Below are 11,718 nucleotides of genomic sequence, written 5' to 3' on the forward strand. Positions count from 1 at the left end.
AAGGAAGGAAGGAAGGAAGGAAGGAAGGAAGGAAGGAAGGAAGGAAGGAAGGAAGGAAGAAAGAAAGAAAAGAAAGAAAAGAAAGAAAAGAAAAGAAAGAGAGAAACAGTGAAACAGTGAACAGGTGTCGCAAAAAAATCAGTAGATGACCAGATGCACTAGGAGTCACCACAGAGCAACCTGATTCCCTATTCCATAGGAGAGAGGTAAGAATTCAGCTTACACAGGCAATAACAAAGATAATCCATCTGGCGGAAAGAGAACGCATGCTGGAGACACTGTGCATGAGGGAGGGCACTGCTATGAAAGTTCGGTGAGAGGATGGTGAAGGGAGAAAACTAGTCACTTAAAACAAAACCAAGAAAGGGGCACCTGGATGGCTCAGTCCACTAAGCATCTGACTTTGGCTCAGGTCATGATCTTGAGGTTCCTGAGTTCCAGCCCTGAGTTGGGCTTTCTGCTGTCAGCATAGAGCCTGTTTTGGATCCTCTCTCTCTCTCTCTCTCTCTCTGCCCCTCTCTCTTGCTCTCTGCCACTCCCCCACTCACACTCTCAAAACTAAACATTTTTTTTAATTGCCCCCCCCCCAAAAGGACAAGACCAATGAAGGCTTCTGATTGTACAGTGATGGGATCGGAAGTGTCTCCATCATTTTGATAAAACTTTAGCTCAGAGACACCTGGGTGGCTCAGTCAGTTAAGTAACTGACTTGGTTTCAGCTAGGGTCATGATCTCACAGTCACAGGACCAAGGTCCAGCTCTCCCGGCCCCCCCCCCCCCCCACCTCTGCTCTTCCCCTGCTTGGCTTTCCCTCTCTCAAACAAATTTAAAAAAATAAAAACAGGCTCAGCCATGCTAGTCTTGTTCTATCATTTAATAAGTGTAAAGAAAAGCACAAAATTATATTTTCCATCACTGAAATATGTCATTCTCAAAGCTAAGCCCTATTCAATGTTTTAAAAGCATATAGTAAGTAGAAACACTAGAAGGACTAAATTTCTCTGAGACTGTATCTTTTTCTTCATGACAAAGCCCAAAATTTCCTCAAAAGCCATCTGCCCCAAGCAGCAGTGCGTAAAACAAAAAAAAATACACCACACCATATATTTTGCAAGCATCTCCTACTTACTCATTCCCTAGTAAAATGTAACTGTCACTCTTCTTTATTAAAAGGCCAAATTATTCGTCACAGATATCACCTGAAGCTTCTACGGTCCTTTTAAGGTGTTTTAAAGGTAAAGATTATACTGCAACATAACAGGATTTACGGTGTCTAGTCAAGCGAAACCATATTGCTTACATCTGCCACTTAGTTAATACATATAGCACTTACGATATGCTAACAACTATTCTAATATATACTTATTTTCACTAATTGATTTCATCACCACAACGCTTTTAGTGAAGTGTTAGACCTGTCCCCATTTTAGACAGGGTTAAGTGATCTTCCCACGATCACACGGCTGGTACGTAGTAGAGCCAGCACATGAATCCGTGCAGTTAACCAAAGTCAGGTTCCTCACTGCTGCTGCTACGACCACTACCTCCATTTCATCAAGTTACTTATCCTCTTTCTTCCACCTCCACTCCCCACTAAGGGAGAGGAGGAGCTGACAGCTCCATACGCTCTTTTCAGAACCCTGTGGAGATAGACAGGCTTCCCAGTTCAGAATTTTTCTGGTTTTTGAGATAACAAGTAGCCTATCATCAAGCATATTAATACTTCAGCAATGAAATGAAAGAAAATTCACACTAAATGGGATAAGTAGATGTAAAGGTTTGATAGATAAATAGATGAAATAGTCACCAAAAAAGTAACAAAAAAGTTCAGTTTTAAGAGCTTTTTCGATACTGGAACTGCAGTTAAGTAACTTCAAAGAACTGTCATCTAGATTGAGAATATGCATAATCGCTCACCTTAGGGCCTAGAACATAAGTAGGCACAATATATGGTAACTATTAAAGTTAAAATGTATTCATTTTATTAAATATAAGTGAATATGGATCATGTTTTTAATTAAAAACTACAAGTATTAAAAGAACAATCTGCAGGGACTATGGGTACCCAAATGGGCAAGGAGGGAGGGAGGATGACTTTAGCAACAGAAAAACAAAACATGCACCAATTATGAACTAGAATCCCAGGAAATATCTTTTAAAATTAACTGGTAGGGAGGGAGGCTGCATAACAATTTTTAAATAACATCTAAATTAAAAAAAATATACTCAATCTTTGAAAAGTCTATTCAACCCTCTTATAAAATATGGATAGCTTTTGGAGGGGTCAGGGAGTTAAACACTAATAATTTCGATTTTAAGCTCCCAATCATGTACTTTCAACCAATCCTCTAAAAACCTACCTGGATAACTAAGTTTGGAAATAAAGATGGAGAGAACTATGGATAAACTTATGCTTCAGTCTTTTTTTTTAATTTTTTTTAATGTTTATTTATTTTTGAGAGAGAGAGAGAGAGAGAGACATAGTGCAAGCAGGGGAGCAGCAAAGAGAGGGAGACACAGAATCCCAAGCAGGCTCCAGGCTCTGAGCTGTCAGCACAGGGCCTGATGCAGGGCTCAAACCCACAAACTGCGAGATCATGACCTGAGCTGAAGTCAGAAGCTTAACTAGACTGAGCCATCCAGGCGCCCATGTGCTTCAGTCTTTTTCAAAGTAAAAATAGTAATAACATCTGTATGGTAGTCAAATTATTTAACTCCTTAATAGTAAACTCTTGATTTTTTTTTTTTAAATGTTTATTTTTGAGAGAGCGTGCACAAGCTGGGGAGAGAGAGGGACAGAGGATTCGAAGCAGGCTCTGTACTGACAGCAGGGAGCCCAGTGAAGGGCTCGGAACTCAGGAAGCATGTGTCAAGTCGGCTGCTCAACACCAGTCAAGAGCAGACAAATCTTGACTTCACTTTTATATATCACGTGGAGCAACACAGTTGACATTTTCCCAAGAAAATGAACACTGGTATCAAAGGATCCTTTTCATTAATGTGAACACTCATCAGTTTGCAAACTTTCTACTATGAATTCTAAGTACTTTTAATATCTCTTTTGTATTATGTCTAATGGGGTCCACCACACAGAGGCCTAAATGATTTCTCAGACTTTTTTAAGACAATTTATTCAATTTATTTTTCTATTCGTATTTTACCAAAAACTGGCTGTTCAACAACTTACAATATTTTAGTCTTCAAATTATTTTCCAATTAAGCTATTCAGTAGTTGGCAAAACATCCCAGGACCATATATGAAGCAACCCCATTTCCAAAAATGCCCAAAGTATTCACTAAATTGGAGTGAAGAGCAATTCCCCCCCCTTTTTTTTTTTAAGAGAGCAAGCCAGGGAGAGGCACAGGAGAGATGTAATTTCAAGAAGGCTCCACTCCACCCTCAGCTCGCAGCCTGATGTGAAGCCCTTGAACCCACAACCCTAAGATCACAACCCCAGGCGAAACCAAGAGTCCAACACTCAACCAAACCACCCAGGTGCTCCAAGCAATTCATTTTTTTTTTTTTTAAGTTTACTTATTTGAGAGAGAGAGCACACACACACAAGCAGGAGAAGGGCAGAGCAAGAGGGAGAGAGAATCCCAAGTAGGCCCTGCGCCGTCAGCACCAAGCCCCGACACGGGGCTCCAACTCACAAACCTGAACTGAAATCGTGACCTGAGCCTAAATCAAGAGTCAGATGCTTAACTGACTGAGCCATCTGGCACCACCCACCCCCCCCAGCAATTCATATTTTAAAAGCAAGCAACTATTGCCCGGTTGAGAGAAGAACAAGGAATCTATCATTTCTACCCACCCCATCAAAATCATAAGCTAAATGGTAATGATAAAAACAGTGAAGTGTATTAGATTTAGACCATGATTGTTTTCCAATCTTAGAGAATTGCATATTGTTCAAAAAGGACATCTGTAAACTACCTACTAATATCTACCACTTCGAATTTCAGGCAATTTATTTAATCCCTCTGAGCCTTAGTGTCTTTATCTGTGAAATGGGGATTAGCGGAATTTACTTCATTGGATTTTCCAGAGAGTCAAGTGAAAACAATGTATACAAAGTGCTTGGCCTAGGACCTAGTTTAAGAGTGGGAAATACATAGTGGCTACTGTTAATTCCAGAAAGTAAAGATTGGCAACCTTCCTAGAAGATGGGAATATGCAGACAGTGAAATCAAATATTTCGGAGGTATGAGTTTTAAAAGGCTAAAAACCACTATTCTATTTTAAGGTGACTATATAAAACTCGTCCAAGGAAAAAAGATAAAAGTTATAGACTACTAAATTTCTAGTGGGTAACCAGATTTAGGATACCTATTTGCCAGTTCTATACTAAGGATCTAGATTTGCCACCCAAGTGGCCCATCTCCACATGTACTGCTTACTTTGTAATTACATCCCAATCAAAATTAACCAGTAACTTTTAAAACAGGTTTAACAAATTTATGGTCCTACTATTTTGGCAAAACCACTCCTTAAATATTAGTTATCTCCAAATATGGTACAAGAATCACCTGCATCAGAATCATCTTGGTTAAAACTGCAAATTGGAGCTTAAGCGCATTTGTTTGGAGAACCACTGCCCAACATGTTTAGCAAAAACATTCTGTTAAATCCACCCAGTGTAACTTAACCTCCACTTACTCTCTTGCAAGATCAGACACTAACTAGAGCAAGCTCTGTTCTGCTGATAATGTGTGCCTGAATCAATCTGGAATTTACGAAGAACAGGGCCAATATCAAGAAATAAGGATGTACTTCATAGGCACAAATAACTATGAAGAACTTTTTTTTTTAATCAATGTGACATCAACTCAGCCATAACAGAGAAGATGAGCACATACTACACAAACTCTTTAATAGCTCCCCACAGAAAAACAGATCTTAGAAAGATTAAGCCGATTTTCATCAACAACTTTGCTTTAAAACAGTATATAGTGAAGTATGGTCTGTCTTACATATAAAAGGCTGAAAATTAGCCTCATTAGAAACCCCAAGTCCAATAAAACATGCCTGGCATAGTTTGTGTCTACATCTAGTTTATCTAGTTTATAAAATTTAGCTTTAAAATCTGTTTTTAATAGCATGATGTTACAGGATTCTTTACACTCAAACTAGGTTTTTAATGTCCAACAATGATCACCTCTTAAAAAGAAAATCCTTGCAGTCCAACATGCTATGGAAGAGCGCACTCTCAATACAACATATATATTGATTTAGTAGTGGGTGTCCTAAAACTGTCTGGGTCAGAAAGTAGTTGGCACTTGCCTCTGTGCTATCTTACTATGGGAACCTTTTATCAACACCTTGGGATATAAGCAGTATAATCACCAAAAAATAAATAAAATAAAAATTTAAGTGTTTTAAATACGTACAACTCAACACAAGCATTCAAGCATACTACTTCAGGACCTAAATTCTCAACCTGGATGCTTAATATAAGCTACTAATACCACTACTCACTGCTTCACCAGAATGGCTGTATATTTTTCCCACCAAAAGTAGAGCTATTGCACCATACGTTTCATGGTCTCTGTAAAGAAAGAAAATCATTGTCTTGGTTTATATTTCCTTAAAAAAAACAAATAAATTTTCTACAAACTGTTTTAAGAACTTAGTGAAATCTGAAGTTTTTTAAAGAAATCACCTCAATTCTTTTTAATGCAACAGTACCCCATAGACACACACAAGTCAATATTTGTAAAAGGTCAAGTCTAAAATGTAACTAGCTGCAACTTTTAATAAGCATGTACCACAAAATTAAAATGCACAGGGTTTTTAAGCATAAACATTTACTTGATGACTCCTTAATTCATATCAGATCAAATAAAATGGAATTCAGAGAGATTTTTCAGGATTTCAAAGTAGCTTTAGAACTACTTTTTAAGACGTGGAGAGCAGTAATAAACAATTTAAATGATCCCTCTGTGTAGTTAGAAACCATAGGTCCCGGTATATACTGTTCCTTCAGGTAGGGATTGAGAAGGCTGAAACTACGTTTTCAGAAACTGGGGCTGCAGCCTTTTGCCCTCTGCAGAAAATCTTCACTGGTTAAATTTTCCTATATTTGGAATTATTAAAGTTGAAAGTGTGTTTAAGAGATAGGTCTACAGTGTGCAAGCAGGCAAGTGATACCTGTATCATTTCTACTGACCCAAACTAGGGAAGAGAGGCTTTCAAAAGAGGTCCTGAGGGGACTGTGGCTGTTGCACCTTCAGTTTGCTCCTGAAGGAAAAGAACTACTTTTAAAAATCATGAAAATTCATCCAATGGGATGCAACTGGAAAAAAATCCAGAATGTGGAAAGTTCTGCCAAAGTCAACGGTTTAACAAATAAACTGCAAGGGAATAAATGTAACGGCAAGAGAACTACCAAAGAAAAACTTATGAAACTCATCAACCAATTACTAAGTATAAACTTTATTTGGATCCTAATTTGCACAAAACTTAGATACTGACTGAGATGTTAATTTTGAGATGCACTATGAAATTTTTACACTGACTGGCCACAGGATAATAGAAAGGAATTGCTGCCATTATTTGGGCTGTGGTAACAACAGTACAATTATGGTTTTAAAGTTCTTATCTTTCCAGAGATCTATACCAAAATTCTTATGGTAAAGAAATAGGTTTAGAATTTGCTTCAAAATAATCCAGTGGAGGTGGGCATATGATGAAAGGAGTGTGACTAAGAATTGATGAACGTCAAAGCAAGAATGATACATACAAGGAGGTTCATTTCCCATAATAAAATACAAAAGAAAATTATGGTACAACCACTGATTTATTATTCTAAAATAATCACTAAGACAGTTTAGCAACCTGAAGGAATGCTTATTATATAATGCTAAATGAAACAAATGTATTTATGTCAAAATTTCAAAAGCTTAAGATTAAGGAAGAAAAGGGAGTAAGAAAACCAAACTGAATTTGTGGGTTAGTTGATTATTTTTATCTGCTAGTATTAGATTATTGTCATTACATATTGCTAATGAAATCAGGAGTAGGCATATAATTTAAACTACCTAAGAGAGCTGGGTATAAAACAACAGTGGAGGAACCTAGAATAAACTAAAGAATGCCTGAAAGGGTATTCAGTTTCATAAATCCTAAGCTACATAAAAGCAGTTTTTAACCAGATATTCAAGTATCTTCATTTTTAGGTGAACATGTCATTTAAATAGTAGCCAGAGCAAGCTACTTGGAAGATATGAGGAGGAAGTAATCAAACTGGGGTGGTACAGGAAAACCAGACCTCTTGGTCACCCTATTTATTTTACAAAAATACATAAACTGAGGCATGAAGTTTGTTTAATGTTTGGGTTTGTGAACTGCCTAAAGTCAAAATGAATTACCCTCACAGACTACAGACTGGAGCCCAAAGAAGCATAAAGATTTGCCCAAAGTTACAGTGTTAACTAGAAAGCCTGGCGCCAGGAGTCAGACCCCAATTACTCTGACACTCTGCCCAGATCAATCTACTTTTCAGTAAGTGGTACTACCACTTTCTTTTTTCTTTTTCAATCACATGTGTCCTATTCCTTTTCTCCACAAAAAAGATTCTCCTCAAAAATGTGTTCTTCAATCAAATAACTAAAAATAAGGCAAAAAAATAATACAATGACAGGAGGGTGAAGAACATCAAATGCTTACAAAAGCAGACTCCGGATCAATCCATATATATGAAAAGCTGTACACTAGGACTGAACACTTTTCTACACAGTGAACAACTCTTCCAACGTTAAAAGACATTTCTGTACCATTCATAATGTCAGAATAAAATAATCAAAAGCATTAACTGGCCCTTTTAAAGATTGAAGAAAACCATGCACATACATTGAGGCACTTAGGAGTCTCCCAAATGTAATTCTTTCCTGTCTCCTTGAACAAGAACCAAGACTTCAGAGACTGCTTTGTGTTCTGCAATTTACAGCTAAGGAAATGGGGAAGGTGCAGAGCAGAAGGGTCTCATGGCTATTACCTGACTGAAGAATCTGCTTGGCTCCAACACTCATACCCTCTGTATTATCCCATATAACTACTGAAATCAAGATAGGCACTAAATTTCAGAAATCTGCAATTCTTTACTTACTGTTTAAAAGAAAATTTGCCAGCCCAACTTTCTAATATGAAAATAGAAAATGTATAGGCTTCAGAATCAGATCAACCTACACTTGAATCCTTACTTTGCCATAGGCGCAGTGACTGGCCAAATTAAATGAACTTCAATTTCCTCCTATATAAATGAAAAATACCACCACAGTTATAAAGACTAAAACAAGTGGTACAATGCCTGGTACATAATAAGCACTCAATAGGAAGTTCTTGTTATTTTTAGCCAAAGGTTTAATTAAACAGCCAATTCAAAAAGGATACAAACTGTTTTTAAAGCAGCTGATTACTATAGTCATGGTATAATCTATGAAGACTATCTCCTGGATCATCAGTTAACCCCAAACTGCACATGCAAGTATGCAATCAAGGTAAAGCACAGATTACAAAATATATGGATAGATCCATTTTTCCAAATTATATTATGAAAAAGAGATACCCGGCTAGTCAATCATTTGTCCAATAATAATTCCTTCAAGTGCTAAATTTTAAAAACTCTGTTATTTCCTCACCAATTCCACAACGGCTACCTCCCATATATAAGCTTCCAGAAGGCAGGGACTGTATCTCATAACATTCAAAACACTAAGTGGTGCCTTAGTCACAGATGTGTTCAATAAGTATTTGTTGAAAGGTTGATATGGTTTCCTTAACGACCTTTTAAAAAAAAAACTTTAATGACAGAATCCTTTCACTTTAAAACATTAAAATGCAAAAGGTTTGCAATAAAAATACCTCCTTCAAGCAAAGAAATTGCTGTCTATAAGAAGCATGGTTAGCAAAGTAGAACTCAAACAACAAATTGCAATTTCCTATCAAAGAAAATTTTTTAAAATAAAATTAAACACCAACACCATGAGCACCTCCACAGAGAAAAGCACTATCCATTCCATTGCCAGGAACAACTTACCTTTTTGCACCTTCCTTTTGCAGATTTGAAATCCAGATTCTCACACAATCACTGGCCTTCATTTCTGTTTGATTCAATAGCATACACACTACTGAGTCTCTCTCCTTCACTATTAAACGCATTAGTAGAAAGCACACTGGTCTTATTCTGCTTTCTAACTATGAAAACAAAAGTGCAAAAAGTCCTAATCCAAAATTCTCAAAAAAAAAAAAAAAAAAAGAAAAAGAAAAACCAAAAAAAAAAATTTTTTTTGAGATTACACAATGTACAGAAGTAATTAATTGTAAAGGCTCCAGCTCCCATCTTCCCCCCTGCCCAAACACCCTACTTCAACATTTCTTTTTTTTTTTTTTTTTTTTTTACAAGCGTTTTCAGTATTTTAAATGGTGTTTTTTTTTTTTTTCTCCCAAATAGGGGACGGACTCTGGTATCTTGATGGGAGGACAAGAAATTTAAAATAAAACATATTAAAATAAGCCATTTCCAAACAGGTGAGATACCCATCAGAGTGTGTGCTTGTTGCAGGAAACAGAATGGAGAGCCGTGAATGGGAGTCTCTGCACTTCATATCTGCAAAAGAAGAGAATAAAAAGATTAACTTTACTCTAGACTTAGAGCACCTTCTTTACCTGTTTAAAGCAATGCCCTTAAACATTTTAAATCAGAGATGAAAATGATTAAGACAAAGGCTTATGGGTGAACTCAACCTTCTTGCCCTTAATACATAAATTTATACTATATCTACAGTATTAGAAGTCAATATTTGAACAGTTTTATACCACACCATCTTGATATTACAGGGTAAAAAAAAAATCTCTCTTCTTTAGGCTTTTCTTAAAACCATCACTTCAATTAGACAAATGTGCTTCCCTATTGCACAGTTATCTAGTGAGAATTAGTTCTAACAGTAAGAAAAACAGTCTGGAGGTTCATTTCTAACAAATACTCTTCCCCCAATAAGGAGTGACAGTTAACCTTCTGGGGACCCCAACGCACAACCCCTTTCTTCAACCTCGTTAAAGGTTAAGAAGAAAAGTGCCCCACAAGCAACGTCCCCCCACCCCCGCACCAGGTTCTCCGCAAAACTCCCGCATTTCGCGTTAACCCACCAGCCCCCAGAGGGGGTACACCAGGGCCACGTCAGGGACGGGGCTCAGGGGTGAGGGATGAGCTCCGCGAGCCCGTCAGGCACCCGCGTCCCCCACCTGGTGACACACCTGCCCTCGCAGGCGCCCACCTGGGGCAGGGACCGCCCTCTCCCGGGCTCGCGCTGATGCCCCACTCGGAGCGCGCGCCCCGCGCCGCACGGGACCCGAGGGCGTGCAGGCGGCGGGAGCCGGGGATGCAGGGGTCGTCCCGGCTCGCTCCCTCCCTAGGGACCAAGCGGGCCTGGGGGCGTGCTGGGGCGGGCGCAGTACCTTTTGGACAGATCCATGAGGACACCGGAGAAGAGCTTCTCCCCTAGACGGAACGACACGACGAGCGCGTCCTCAATGATGTGGTCCAGCGTGACCCGCACCTCCGAGCCGGGAATCAGCTGCGACACCGCGGAGTCCCCGCCCGCCGGCGGCACGAGCGCCGGGGCTGCGGGCTGGGGCAGCGGCGGTTCCTGGCGCTCCTCGGGAGCGGGGGGCTGCTCGGGCTGCGGTGCAGGGGAAGGTGGAAGCTCGGGCCCTCCCTGAGGCGCGGCTGCCGCCGGCTCCGCCACCCGAGCGGGCAGCTTCTCCTCAGCTTCCAGCTCTGGCCCCGCCGCCTCCGGGCTGCGGGAGAGCTCCCCCGGCGGCGGCGGTGGCGGCGGGAGCGGCGGCTCGTCGGCCTGGGGAGAAGACTGCTGCCCGTCGGCCTCGCCGTCCGGCACAGATGCTTCAGTCGCCGTGACTGGGAGGGGGTCAGTGCCAGCCTCGCTGCCGGGGATGGGCTCCATCTCCGGCTCGGCCTCGCCGGCGCCCCCCTCCCCGGGGGACGCTGCAGTCGCTGCCGCCTCTGCAGCCACGGCCGCCATTTTCTTCCTGGCTTCTCCCTCCTCCAGCTCGGGCTGCAGCGGCGGCAGCAGCGCTGCTTGGTTCCCTGGGCCTTCCCCTCCCTCCCTTGAACAGTTTCGTCCCGCCCTTTCCCTGCTGCTCGTTATTGGCACCGCGCCATTGGTTGCGCCCTATACCCCTCCCGCACTTGTGATACTCCATTGGCCAGGTGCGGGCGTCTATCACCCAGTCAGTCCCTCCCTCCCATGCAGAGTAGGAACTTCTCATTGGCGGGATGAGTTGTCAAATGTTGAATCTTAGAGGAGGAGTGAGGGGACGAGGGAAGTCACAAAAGCTGAGCCACATACTTGTCGTCTCTTTCTATTGGCTGAAAGAGGAAATAAAGTTTTATGGTTGGTCTACGCTCTTGCCCATTATCAGTCAGGCTTTCAGAGGTGGGATAAAGGAGAGAATCACGTAGCGTGCTAGTTCTTTCAAAGGCGACCGAGGGGAGGAGTAAGGGGAGTATGCGAGGGGAACAGCTTCCCAAGAATCCCTGCGCGGAGGCCCTTAGAATAAATGTTATTTCTAGGCGCGGACCTGCTTGCGGCCGCGTGTAGGCACGACAAGCTTCTTTGGAAGGCCATCTAAAGTTTGAAAATAATTCTTCAAACATGTTTTGAGCTCCTACTAGGGTAGGAACCGTGCTAGGTGTTGGA

General features: G+C 40.9%; 1 protein-coding gene across 13 annotated transcripts in view; it reads right to left on the reverse strand.

Moving 5' to 3' along the window:
- The window catches only part of PWWP2A (PWWP domain containing 2A), a 36,114-nt gene extending 25,006 nt beyond the window's left edge, over positions 1-11,108 (reverse strand). For 6 of the 13 annotated variants that reach the window (XM_040443622.1, XM_040443605.1, XM_040443649.1 and 3 more), the window contains exon 1: positions 10,457-11,108. In XM_040443622.1, coding sequence (XP_040299556.1) covers positions 10,457-11,040 — 584 coding nt within the window. In that variant the 5' untranslated portion in view covers positions 11,041-11,108. Of the gene's footprint in view, positions 1-5,479; positions 5,550-9,038; positions 9,248-10,456 lie in introns of those variants that run through there. The other 7 variants (XM_040443631.1, XM_040443639.1, XM_040443664.1 and 4 more) reach the window with 4 other exon arrangements.
- Positions 11,109-11,718: the final 610 nt, after the last annotated feature.

The sequence above is a fragment of the Herpailurus yagouaroundi genome, unplaced genomic scaffold, assembly GCF_014898765.1.
Source record: "Herpailurus yagouaroundi ecotype Mexico unplaced genomic scaffold, PumYag 29, whole genome shotgun sequence".
Taxonomy (NCBI): Eukaryota; Metazoa; Chordata; class Mammalia; order Carnivora; family Felidae; genus Herpailurus; species Herpailurus yagouaroundi.